At 29.0% G+C, this 14591-nt stretch overlaps 1 protein-coding gene across 1 annotated transcript; it reads right to left on the minus strand.

Moving 5' to 3' along the window:
- Positions 1-4690: 4690 nt before the first annotated feature.
- wrapper lies at positions 4691-13174 on the minus strand. The gene is made up of 6 exons (XM_065501843.1): positions 12951-13174; positions 12396-12872; positions 8634-9092; positions 8438-8527; positions 5116-5250; positions 4691-5041 (listed from the first exon to the last, which is right to left on the minus strand). The coding sequence occupies exons 1-6, from the start codon at positions 13126-13128 to the stop codon at positions 4749-4751; spliced, it is 1632 nt and encodes a 543-aa protein (XP_065357915.1). The 5' UTR covers positions 13129-13174; the 3' UTR covers positions 4691-4748.
- Between the last annotated feature and the right edge of the window lie 1417 nt (positions 13175-14591).

Below are 14591 nucleotides of genomic sequence, written 5' to 3' on the forward strand. Positions count from 1 at the left end.
ATCTATAACAAAACAATGCCTATATTTGTAAAAAGAAAAAATTACAACACAAAGCGCGCAATAAGAAAATTTAATAAATTAAACAAACAAATCCATATGTAAACAAGCAAACTTCATTTGTCATGTAAACATGGCAGACAAACAAGTAAACAAACACTTTCATTACTACTAACAAGAGATGCCTCATTTAATCAGAATCCCAAAATTCTAGACTGAACACCAGCTTATGACAGACATATGTACGTTAATACTTACTAGCTACATACATGCCATCTTGATCTTCATCATCATCATTTTCTGCCATCTGTCATAACGTCAATATTTTGCATTGAAATTAACACGATTGACTGACCTCGACTTGTTTTAAATTTGTGCGATATAAAAAAAACTAAAGGATTTTGACACGAAAGTTGTGTGAATTAATACGTTCTATTGTTGTTGTTCATGGGGTTTTTTACTCCATTTAAATGCAACGATGCATGTATGTAAATACCTAGAATATAAAGTAAAAAAAAAGAAGAAGAAAAATCTGAAACAAAGTTAAATTGAATAACATTTGTATTGTTGTTAGTTATTCTTATTCTTGGCTACTTTTTGTATTCGATTTGCATAGGTTTTGTAATCTACAATAAATGTATGCAAAAAAGAACAAAATAAAGCACAATTAAGACAGCAGGGCTAATAGATGAAAGTCCAATGATTGATGCCTATGAGTTACGACAAACTGAGGCTTCCAATGATTGCAAACAAATTGTGGCTTAATTAGGATCTTGAAAAGAAGATAAATTGTGGCTTGAAAAATACTTACAACTAAAGTTAATTTGTGCCTTCAGTTGAAGTTAAATTATGGGTTGAAAAATAACGGAACAAACGCAATCGTGGCTGTTTTAGTAGTCCAGGAACAAGCTCTACTTGTAGTCGAGGAAGAAGCTCAATGGTGAATATATTAGTAGCCCAGGAACAATCTCTATTAGTAGTTGAAGAAGAAGCTCAATCGTGGATATATTAGTAGTCCAGGAACAAGCTCTATTGCTAGTCGACGAAGAACCTCAATATATTAGTTGTCCAGGTACAAGCTGTATTAGTAATCGAGGAAGAAGCTTAATTGTGGCTATATTAGTAGCCGAGGAGAAAAATTAATCTTAGATCTTTTAGTAATCGAGGAACAAACTAAATTGTGGCTATATTAATGCTCCAGGAACAAGCTCTATTAGTCGTCGAGGAAGAAGCTCAATCGTAGCTATATTAGTAGTCTAGGAACAAGCTTAATCGTGGCTCTTTTAGTAGTCCAGGAACAAGCTTAATCGTGGCTCTTTTAGTAGTCCAGGAACCTACTATTTAGTAGTCCAGGAACAAGCTTAATCATAGCTCTTTTATTAGTCCAGGAACAAGCTTAATCGTGGCTCTTTTAGTAGTCCTGGAACAAGGTCAATCGTGGCTCTTTTAGTAGTCGAGGAACAAGGTCAATCGTGGCTCTTTTAGTAGTCGAGGAACAAGATCAATCGTGTCTATTTTAATGGTTTAGGAACAAACTCAATCCTGGATCCTTTGGTAGTAAAGGATTAAGCTTAATCCTGGCTCTTTTAGTATTCTAGGAACAAGCTCAATCGTGGCTTTTTTAGTAGTCTAGGAACAAGCTTAATCGTGGCTCTTTTAGAAGTCCAGGAACAAGCTCAATCGTGGCTTTTTTAGTAGTCTAGGAACAAGCTTAATCGTGGCTCTTTTAGAAGTCCAGGAACAAGCTTAATCCTGGCTCTTTTAGTAGTCCAGGAACCTACTTAATCATGGCTCTTTTAGTAGTCCAGGAACAAGCTCAATCCTGACTCTTTTAGTAGTCCAGGGACAAGGTTAATCGTGGATCCTTTGGTAGTAAAGGGACAAGGTTAATCGTGGATCCTTTGGTAGTAAAGGATCAAGCTTAATCCTATTTTAGTAGTCTAGGAACAAGGTTGATCGTGGCTTCTTAGTAGTCCAGGAACAAGCTCAATCCTGGATCCTTTGGTAGTAAAGGATCAAGCTTAATCCTAGCTCTTTTAGTAGTCTAGGAACAAGCTCAATCGTGGCTCTTTTAGTAATCCAGGAACAAGCTCAACCGTGTCTTTTAGTATTTCAGGAACAAGCTTAATCGTGGCTCTTTTATTAGTCCAGGAACAAGCTTCATCGTGGCTCTTTTAGTAGTCCAGGAATAAGCTTACTCATGGCTCGTTTAGTAATCTAGGAACAAGCTCAATCCTGATTCTTTTAGTAGTCCAGGAACAAGGTTAATCGTGGCTTCTTAGTAGTCCAGGAACAAGCTCAATCCTGATTCTTTTAGTAGTCCAGGAACAAGGTTAATCGTGGCTTCTTAGTAGTCCAGGAACAAGCTCAATCCTGGATCCTTTGGTAGTAAAGGATCAAGCTTAATCCTGGCTCTTTTAGTAGTTCAGGAACAAGCTCAATCGTGTCTTTTAGTATTTCAGGAACAAGCTCAATCGTGTATTTTAGTATTTCAGGAACAAGCTTAATCGTGGCTCTTTTAGTAGTCCAGGAACAAGCTTAATCCTGGCTCTTTTAGTAGTCCAGGAACAAGCTTAATCCTGGCTCTTTTAGTAGTCCAGGAACAAGCTTAATCCTGGCTCTTTTAGTAGTCCAGGAACAAGGTTAATCGTGGCTCTTTTAGTAGTCCAGGAACAAGATTAATCGTTGCTTCTTATTAGTCCAGGAACAAGCTCAATCCTGGATCCTTTGGTAGTAAAGGATCAAGCTTAATCCTGGCTCTTTTAGTAGTCTAGGAACAAGCTCAATCGTGGCTCTTTTAGTAGTCCAGGAACAATCTCAATCGTGGCTCTTTTAGTAGTCCAGGAACAAGCTTAATCCTGGCTCTTTTTGTAGTCCAGGAACAAGCTTAATCGTGGCTCTTTTAGTTGTCCAGGAACAAGCCTAATCGTGGCTCTTTTAGTCGTCCAGTAACAAGCTTAATCATGGCTCTTTTTTTAGTCCAGGAACAAGCTCAATCGTGGCTCTTTTAGTAGTCCAGGATCAAGCTTAAGCGTGGCTCTTTTAGTAGTCCAGGAACCTACTTAATCGTGGCTCTTTTAGTAGTCCAGGAAGAAGCTCAATCGTGGCTATTTTAGTAGTCCAGGAACAAGCTCAATCGTGGCTCTTTAGTAGTTCAGGAACAAGCTTAATCATGGCTCTTTTAGTAGTCCAGGAACAAACTTAATCGTGGCTCTTTTAGTAGACCAGGAACCTACTTAATCATGGCTCTTTTAGTAGTCCAGGAACAAACTTAATCGTGGCTCTTTTAGTAGACCAGGAACCTACTTAATCGTGGCTCTTTTAGTAGTCCAGGAACAAGGTTAATTGTGGCTCTTTTAGTAGTCCAGGAACAAGCATAATCGTAGCTCTTTTATTAGTCCAGGAACAAGCTCAATCCTGGATCTTTTAGTAGTCCAGGAACCTACTTAATCGTGACTCTTTTAGTAGTCCAGGAACAAGCTCAATCCTGGATATTTTAGTAGTCCAGGAACCTACTTAATCGTGACTCTTTTAGTAGTCCAAGAACAAGCTTAATCGTGGCTCTTTTAGTAGTCCAGGAACAAGCTGAAACGTGGCTCTTTTAATAGTCCAGTAACAAGTAGTAGTTTCAATAGTCGAGGAATGTAACTTTTAACGGTATTGAGAGATAAAATTATATTTTTTTAGTTTGTCGCCTGCAGTCATCATTGTAATTCATCTCCCAAATACATATACATCAGTGGTAGCAATGTTTTGAATCGAATCTTTGTCTACAACAAAAGCACATGTCAGTACGCGTGCGCTGATAGAAACTTTTTACCCAACGTCTACAAAGACTGCGTAGACAATTTGCATTAAATTACAATAAAAGTCAACAGACTTGTCAAAGGTCACCGTCACTCACTCGTAAACTAAACATATTGGACAGCACAGATACTGAAAGGCATAGTTAGAGGGATGGATGGATTGGATGATGGAGCAGATGGGAGGAGGTAATATTAAATTGTTGAAAATACTCGTAGTATGATTATAGAGTAAACAATTTAATGTACACTAAATATAGAAAACGATTTTGAATGACTGAATGAATTTGAAATGAACATAAGACACGTTTTTGTGAAATTCTTATGATAATGAAATTATTTATTTAAATTTGAATTATATATTAGTTAGAATGAGCGAAATGAACTTGTAATTACAAAATATCAATTGTTATCAGTTTGTGAGATTAGGTTGTACGTTTGTTTTAGTTTGTTTTGAGATGAGTGCAAGTGTACTTAAATGTTTTTTATGATAATGATAATTTTTGAACTAAATTCATATTGAGATTTGTTTGATAAGAATTTTAATAAGCGTATACAAAAATAAACAATTATTTATACGTTTTGTTTAAAGCTTTGTTTCATGCACGAATAATTTACGTATTTATTGCTTGATAATTTACCTAAATAATTTTGAAAAGTAGTCGAAAACTTTTTTTAATTTTTTTATAATTCCCAACAAAGGCCACCTATTAATTAAACTGACTTTTGACAAATATTCTTTAAATTCCTCTCAGTATCATAAAAATCTGAAGACACACACTTGTAGATCTCACTAGCACAATATTTTCTCACCCAGACAATAGAAAGATGAAGCTAAAGATGATCATACTCAGGCATCTTATCATGAATTAAAAAAAAGACACACAAAGTGTGTTTAAAAAATAAAAATATTTTATTATTTAATTCTGCTTAATATTACGATCAATGCTAATATAATTTACAACCAATTATGACTACAATGGCACTAGCCCACCACCACCAGCAATCGTTGTTATTGTTGTTGCTTAATCTACAGCCAGTGTTTGGATACAGTGTCATGGTGGCATATAGTTTTAAATCATTCAGTGGACTTATAGAATTTTCAGTTATTTCTTCAATTGTTTTGTTGCTCAATTGATTTTTATCATCAATATCATCAGGGTCATCATTAAAGCTATTTATGATGGCATCATCTTTACCTTCAAATTTATCCGATTCGGTTGAATAATTGGGAAATTCAACTGGAATGTGTATTAAAAAGAAATTAAAATATAGATTTGATTTAATTGATGAAGAAAAACTTATTAAGAATTACCTTCTCCGCCGGTGGCAAAACGTAAAATTTTACTACTATCACTCCAGCCATAATGATTGCGGGCCAAAACTACCACTTGATAGATGCTGGCTGGATGTAAACCATGCAGGGTATAGGTGGTGGTATAAATGGGACCTGCAAAGAACAAAAATTAAGGAGAATGTTTAGTATCAAACGTGGATGTTTTAGTAGTCTAGATGGATGTTTTAGTAGTCGAGGAACGAGCTCAATTGTGGATGTTTTAGAAGTCGAGGAACAGCATAATCGTGGATAATTTAGTAGTCGAGGAACAACTTTAACGTGGCTCTTTTAGTAGTCTTGGAGCGAGCTCAATCGTGGATGTTTTAGTAGTCGAGGAACGAGCTCAATCGTGGATTTTTTAGTAGTCGAGGAACGAGCTCAATCGTGGATGTTTTAGTAATCGAGGAACAAGCTCAATCGTGGATATTTTAGTAGTCGAGGAACGAGCTCAATCGTGGATATTTTAGTAGTCGAGGAACGAGCCCAATCGTGGATGTTTTAGTAATCGAGGAATAAGCTCAATCGTGGATGTTTTAGTGGTTGAGGAATAAGCTCAATCGTGGATGTTTTAGTAGTTGAGGAATAAGCTCAATCGTGGATGTTTTAGTAGTTGAGGAATAAGCTCAATCGTGGATGTTTCAGTGGTTGAGGAACAAGCTCAATCGTGGATATTTTAGTAGTCGAGGAACGAGCTCAATCGTGGATGTTTCAGTAGTCGAAGAATAAGCTCAATCGTGGATGTTTTAGTAGTTGAGGAATAAGCTCAATCGTGGATGTTTTAGTGGTTGAGGAATAAGCTCAATCGTGGATGTTTTAGTAGTTGAGGAATAAGCTCAATCGTGGATGTTTTAGTAGTTGAGGAATAAGCTCAATCGTGGATGTTTTAGTGGTTGAGGAATAAGCTCAATCGTGGATGTTTTAGTAGTTGAGGAATAAGCTCAGTCGAATTTTATATTCAGTTATGAAATGTCATATGTCTTGACATATATTTCTTAGTAGATTTTTTTTTATAATTAAGTGTAGGAAACAAACTTCACTTAATTAAAAATTGTCACAAAAATATAAACAGTGATGATAAATGTCTTGACATATTAATGTTAACATTATGTCATGACATAATAACATTATTTTGATTAAAATTTGTTTAATATTTGGATCTATTTAATGACAAATATTCACCAACAATATACTAAAATAGAAAAATGTCTTGATATAAAAATATTATCATTATGTCATGACATAATTTTTTTTTTTTTGAATTTAAAAATATTTATAATTTAAAAAAAAATATTATTGTATAAAAATGGGTAGACATGAAATCCTTTAAATTATGTCATGACATAAAAATAATTTTTAGTGATTTTTATATAAATTTTATAAAAATTTTTACTTTTAATAAAACAAATGTATTAACATAAAAACAATGTAAAATTATGTCCTACAACATTTTTTTTTTTGAAAATTTGCTTTTTTATTGAAATTTTGTTAAATTTTAAGAATTTATGATAAAATGTCTTGACATAAAATTGTTTGCATTATGTCATGACATAATGCTATATTTTAGAGGATTTAATATAAGTCTTTTGCATGCTCAACTAAAAATTGTTACAAAAATTATTATAATTAATAAAAATAAATATAGTGACATAAAAATGTTACCATTATGTCAAGACTTAAAAATATTTTCAGATTGACATTTTTCTAAATTTCATGATATATTCAATTTCTATTTCAATGAAATTCTAAACATTTTGATAAAATTGTATTGACATAAAAATGTTACCATTATGTCATGACATAAAAATATGTTTTAGATTGAAATTTTTCGGAATTTGATTGATAAACAATAACTAATTTTAATAATTAAAAAATTTAAGATGAAAAATGTGTTGACATAAAAATGTTAGCATTATGTCGTGACATACAAATATGTTAAAGTGGATTTTGTATTAATCAATTTTAAATTGTTACAAAACTTAATAAAAAAAAATTTTGGCATAAAAATAGAAATGTTTTAATTAAAAAAAAATTTTAGAAAATGTCTTGGCATAAAAATATTTGTATTATGTCATGACATAAAAATGTCAATAAGTCGATACATTTGTTTGTATTATTAAAATTAGTATTATAAATAAAAATAATATCTTGACATAAACATGTTAATATTATGGCATGACATAATTTTTTCAATTATAGTAAAACAAATGTTTTAACAAAAATAATGTGTAGTTATGTCCTGACATACAAATTTTTTTATTAAAATTTTGTTAAATTTTAAGAATTATTCCATTAAAAATATATTTAACTAAAAAGAATTTAAGATCAAATGTCTTGACATAAAAATGTTAGCATTATGTCGTGACATAAAATTATGTTTAAGTTGCTTTGACATATTTTTTATATACATTTATAAATTTTGACAAAATTTTTTATAATTAATAAAAAAAATTCTTGACATAAAAATGTTAAAATTATGTCATGACATAAAAATATGTTTTTGATTGAAATTTTCCAAAATTTGATTCATAAACAATAACAAATTTTTATACATAAAAAATTTAAGATTAAAAATGTCTTGACATAAAAATGTTAGCATTATGTAGTGACATAAAAATATGTTTAGGTGTTATTTTTATAAAAAATATTATAAATTGTTACAAAAATTTACACAAAAATTAAAATATTTTACAAAATGTCTTGACATAATAATATTTGAATTATGTCATGACATAAAAATGTCAGATACATTTTTTTTGTATTATTAAAAAATTCAAATATTTAAATAAAATAAAATATTTTACAAAATGTCTTGACATAAAAATATTTGAATTATGTCATGACATTAAAATGTCAGATACATTTTTTTTGTATTATTAAAAAAAAATCAAATATTTTAATTAAAACATATTTTACAAAATGTCTTGACATAAAAATATTTGCATTATGTCATGACATAAAAATGTCAGTTATTTTTTTTTGTATTATTAAAATTAGTATAATAAATATAAATAAAATCTAGTTATAAACATGTTAACACTATGTCATGACATAAAAACATTATTTTTATTGAAGTTTGTCTAAATTTTTGGATATATTCAATTATGATATTTTTTTTTTAAATCTGTTGTCAAATTGCCTATTTATTTTCCATCTGTTAGAGTTATTTTGTATTTGACTGTTCAAAAATTACTACACTAAACCCCCACGCACCCCAAAATTACAAAATTATTCTTCAAACCCCTGAGAATTTTTTCAGTTTCTTTTTTTTTAAGTAACAAAACAAATAAAATATTTTTCTTACCTATTGATATCGAGGAGGGTATTGTCAGCTCTGTCCATTCAGCCGCATATTGCGTTGTCACGGTTGTTGTGGAATACATGAAACTGCTGTCTGTGTTTGTAAAAAAATAATAATACAAAAAAAAACATGAAAACGTTTTGTTGTGTTCCCCTCAATTAATCAATTAATCTTAATATACACTTTGTGTTACACTTACCAGATGGTACTTGTCTAAATTTCAGTTTAAATTCAATAATTGGCGAGTAACTTTCTGTTTGCCACACCAATATGTGCGCCGTGGGACTCTGCATTTCAGGGCTAATCTTAAATGTACATGGCATTGGTCGGAATGTCACCTCCATGTAGGCACTTTGCACACCCATGGTATTCTCAGCTCTACACTCATACATACCCATATCGCTTTCGCGGGCATTTTTCACTATTAACGAATGTTTCATGTCGGAGTAGTAGCGTTGTTGTAGACCGTTTGTGAGATTGTGGTGTGTTTGGTCTTCGTTGTCTTGACGTCCAAAGTAGGGACCATAGGTAATGGGTTTGCCGGCATGAAACCATCGTACTTTGGCTAAGGGTGCCGATTCTACGAAACATTCCATTTGTAGGCGGCCACCAATTTTGGAGTAGTAGATTTTGCGTAAGGTTTGAATTTCGGGGGCAACTAGAGGGTGAGGAGAGAAATAGAGAAATTTTAATGACAAGTGGATTTTATAGTTTTTTTTTTTTAATTTGATCTAGTTTTTTTTAGTTCAATTAGAAATTGTTATAATAATTAAAAAATATCTTGACATAAAAATGTTAGTATTATGTCATGACATAAAAATATGTACTTGATTGCAATTTGTCTAAATTTTGATTAATTAAAAAAAATGTGATAAAAATGTCGTGACATAAAAATTTTAGTATTATGTCATGACATCAAAATATATTTAATCAACCTAAATAATTGTTTTCAATATTCAATTAAAAATTATTACAAAATTTGATATATGTATTAATTTAAAAAAATGTTTTGACATAAAAATGTCATGACATAAAAATATGTTTAATTGGATTTGTTATAAAAAAAATAATAAAATTAGTAAAAAATGTCTTGACATAAAAATGTTTGCATTATATCATGAGATAAAAATGTTACTTTAATTGAAATTTTTCAAAATGTTTGGATTTTTGCAATGAGAAATAGTCATAATAAAGGAATTATGATCATGACAGAAAAGTGTTTGCATTATGTCATGACATAAAAATATGTTATAGTTTGAAGCTTGTGTAAATTTTATGGCATAAATACAAATATTTATAATTAATAAAAAAATATGTTTAAAAAAGTATTAACATAATTTTAAAAACAAGTGAAAGTTTTTTTCAAATAGTTTTTTTTTTTAAATTCATTTAGAAATTGTTATAATAAAAAAATATTTTGACATATGACATAAAATTTTTCTAAACATTAAATTACAATTTTTAAAATTAGAAAAAAAAATTTATAAAAATGTCTAGACATAAAAATGTTAGTATTATGTCATGACATCAAAATATATTTAATCCACCTAAATAATTGTTTTCGATATTGAATTAAAAATTATTAAAAAAAATTTTATATCAATTTAAAAAAAAAATGTCTTGACATAAAAATGTTTGCATTATGTCATGACATAAAAATATGTTTAATTGGATTTTTACAATTTTTGGGCATATTCAATAAGAAATTCTTAAAAAAAATTTATATAATTAATAAAAAAAATGTCTTGACATAAAAATGTTTGCATTATGTCATGACATAAAAATATTACTTTAATTGAAATTTGTCAAAATGTTTGGATTTATTCAATGGTTCATAATTCAGAATTTATGATAATGACAGAAAAGTGTTTCTCATGACACCTTTCTGTCTTTGAAAATCATATTTTTAGATAAAAAAAATATTTTTTTATGAAACATAAGTTTTTTAGGTAAATATTGTATTTTTAAGTTAAAATCGATTTTTGGTGAAAATCAGTTTTTGAGGAAAATTTTTTATCATACAAATTTTTTTAACTAATAAATTAAAAAAAAAATTGACTAAAATTTTGAAAAAAAAATTTCACTAAGATTTAAAAAAATATAACGGGGCACGGAATTATGGAAAGGATATGAAACCTTCGTTTTCAATAAAAAAAAATTAAAATTCCATTTAAACCCTTTTAAGCTCTTCTATAGAATTTTAAATATGCTTTACTGGCAAATTTTAGACAAAATTTGGAAATCCTTTGTCCAAAATAATTTTATATTGAAATAAAGTATTTGTTATAGTTAAAATTACAAATTTAGGTTAAAAAACAAAAATTTCCCTTTTTGGGAAATTTTTTATTTTAGTTAAAAACTCTATTTAAACTTGTTAAAATTATTTTCTAAACGTTTTAACATGTTTTGCAACCAAACAGAACCTAATTTAAGTAAATAAAAAATTTTCATAAAAGGGATATTTCAAACTTTAGCTAAAAATTTAAAATTCTTTGTTCAAAATCGACTTGAAGTATTTTGGAACATAAATTTCCCTTTTTTTTGGAAATTTTTTATTTACGTTAAGTGATTAAAATGGTTTTGAAATGCAATCCAATATGATTGATTTAAAAAATTTCGCAAAAAAAATATTTGAAATTGTAGCCAAAAATTGCAATTTACTTGATCAAACTATTTTAAGTTTAACTGAAGCATTTGTTATAGTGAAAAATACAATTTTATTTGGAAAAACAAAAATTTCCCTTTTGGGAAATTTTTAGGGAAAATTTTTAATTTAGTTAAAAATCATATTTTAACATCTTTAAACACATTTATAAGACCTAAAAAAAATTTTACGGTTCTTATAGTTAAAAATACAGTTTTAGCTAGAAAAACAAAAATTTCCCTTGGGAAAATTTTAGGGAAATTTTTTAATTTAGTTAAAAATCATATTTTAACATCTTTAAACACATTTTTAAGATTTAAAACTATTTTACGGTTGTTATAGTGAAAAATAAAATTTTAGCTAGAAAAACAAAAATTTCCCTTTTGGGAAATTTTCCTTTTAATTGTCATTTCCCTTTTGGGAAATTTTCTAATTTATTTAAAAATCATATTTTAACATATTTAATCACATTTCTAAGCCTTAAAACTGTTTTACGGTTGTTATAGTCGAAAATACAATTTTATCTAGAAAAAACAAAAATTTCCCTTTTGGGAAATTTTTTATTTCAGTAAAAAATCATATTTTAACATCTTTAAACACATTTCCAACACTTAAAACTGTTTTACGGTTGTTAAAGTATAAAATACAATTTTATTTAGAAAAACACAAATTTCCCTTTTTTGGGAAATTTTTAAGGAAATTTTTTATTTCAGTTACAAAACATAATTTAACATCTTTAAACCCATTTATAAGACTTAAAACTGTTTTACGGATGTTATAGTGAAAAATATAATTTTTAGCTAGAAACACAAAAATTTCCCTTTTGAGAAATTTTTTAATTTAGTTAAAAATTATATTTTAAACACATTTCTAAGACTTAAAACAGTTTTACGGTTGTAATAGTGAAAAATAACATTTTAGCTAGAAAAACAAAAATTTCCCTTTTGGGAAATTTTTTATTTCAGTTAAAAATCTTATTTTAACACCTTTAAATACATTTCTAAAACTTAAAACTGTTTTAGTGTTGATTTAGACTTCATTACAGTGTATTTAAAAAATTTCCCTAAAAGGGAAATTTTAAATTTTTATCAAATTGAGTTAATTTGTTTGCTATGAAAGGCACTTTAACTTCAAAAAAATCAGTTATAACCAAAAAAACAAAATTTCCTTTTTAATTGTCATGTTCAAACAGGCAATTTAATTAAAATTTTAAACAAAGATTTTGAAGAACATCAGTCTGAACTTAAATTGAAGTTTAATGGCCTGTTAGCGAGGTGTCTACTAACTAGGTTTAATTCATGTTTTATTTTAACTTACACAACACCATTAGCTCCACACCATCCGTTACCGCTTGACCCACACCATTCTGACCCGTACACTCTATACTGCCCGACATATTACGCGATTTGATTTCCACTATATGTATCTGACGATTACCCACCAAATAATCAATAATCGTTTCATTATTATGAGTCCAGCTGACAGCCGGCTGGGGAACACCCTCTGCCTCGCATATAACCTCTAAAACGGCACCAATTGGCATTTCTATAAAACCGCTAGGGGTGGTATAAATGCGTGGGGCATATTGCACTTCTATGGCATGGGCCTGTACAGCTTTGCCCGTTGGGGTAACAATTTCACAATAATATTTGCCAGTATCCTCGGCCTGAACATTCATGACCTCCAAACTGCCATTGGCTAGTAAATGAAAACGATCCATGAACACGGGTTCCGATTGGGGGGATTCCATTAGAAAATCCTCGTCTTTAAGCCAACGTACCGAGAGATAGGACACTAAAATTTTGTGGTTTTTTTTGAATAATTTTTTTTTTAATTTTTTTATTTGTTTTATTTTCTATTTGAAAAACTTACACTTGTAACCACAGGGCAATAACACTGTATCATTTTCATAGGTTTTCACTGTGGTGGGCACTGTATAAAAATCCCGACTATATAACTCTTCAGTTTGTTGAATATTTATTTCATGGGCTGAAGATATTATTAAAGGCCAAAGTATTAACACTTTACACAATTTTTGAATAAAAAACATTTTGAATTTTTTTTTTTATAAATTTTATATTTTTTGGAATTTTTAAGAATTTTCTTTAGTTTTTGTATTTATTTTGTAAATTTTTTGTTCTACCGCTTGTTGTGAACGCTCAATTTGAACTGTTTAATTTGAAGATAACGTCACACAGATCTTGATCTTGTCATTTTCGGTCACCCTCACTACAATTTTCTTGCTCATACAGGGCAGTTAGATTGACATACACGTACAACAACAACAAATTACACTCTTACTTATTTACTAATAAATAATAAATAATTGTTCGCCTGCGCATTTGTTATTGTTATTTTGTTGTTATTATTATTCAATTAAGACGTGCTTCTGTTGCAGAGGTGCAGATAATTTGTGTGCTCTGCTCTATATAGTAAATTTTGTGTGTGCCACTGTATGTGTCATTTACACTCGCAGAATTCTAAAAAGAATTTATCAGAAAGAGAGCGTTTTCCTGTGACATTTATTCTTTCATTCAATAGGCCCCCATCAAATATTGTATCATTCATGCATCCATCCATTTATGTTTGAACTTTAAATACAAAGAATGTTTTCTTTATTTCTTTCTATTCTATGTATCTTTTTTTAAAGAAATTTCTTTAAAGGCGGCTTCTTAAATTCCTGAAATTAATTCGTGTTTGAACTTTGTTCTTTTTTCATAAAAAATATTCACTTTGTCATTATATTTTGAGTTTAAAACAATGTTTTTTTTTCAAAATTATACAAATTGTTAAAGAAAGTCAACAAATTATACTTTTAAACAGGAACATATTGAGGAAGTAAAAAATCAGCAATTAGTATGCTAATTTTCTTTATAGGAGGATTAAGAAAATTTGCATTTTAATTGATTTTTTCTTTAATTGAATCTGTTTTTTCTAGTACCGCCTATTTTATAGGGCTTATAGCAACTTACTGGAGTCTTATGGAATAGAATAGTGTGTGTGAAGTTAAGTTCATAAACTCTGCAGTTCAATTCGAAACAAAAAAAATAGAAAAAGAAGAAAACGTTTTTCTATGGAAAGACTGTTTTTCTCAATCTTTTGTCTAAACCAACCGTAAAACAGTTTTAAGTCTTAGAAATGTGTTTAAAGATGTTAAAATATAATTTTTAACTAAATTAAAAAATTTCCCTAAAAATTTCCCAAAAGAGAAATTTTTTGTTTTTCTAGCTAAAATGGTGTTTTTTACAAGAACAACCGTAAAACAGGTTCTAAGTCTTAGAAATGTGTTTAAAGATGTTGAAATATGATTTTTAACTAAATTAAAAAATTTCCCTAAAAATTTCCCAAAAGGGAAATTTTTGTTTTTCTAGCTAAAATCGTATTTTTCACTATAACAACTGTAAAACAGGCTGTTATAGTGTTTAAAGAAGTTAAAATATGATTTTTAACTAAATTAAGAAATTTCCCAAAAGGGAAATTTTTGTTTTTCTAGCTAAAATTGTATTTTTCACT

The sequence above is a fragment of the Calliphora vicina genome, chromosome 2 (genome assembly GCF_958450345.1).
Source record: "Calliphora vicina chromosome 2, idCalVici1.1, whole genome shotgun sequence".
Taxonomy (NCBI): domain Eukaryota; kingdom Metazoa; phylum Arthropoda; class Insecta; order Diptera; family Calliphoridae; genus Calliphora; species Calliphora vicina.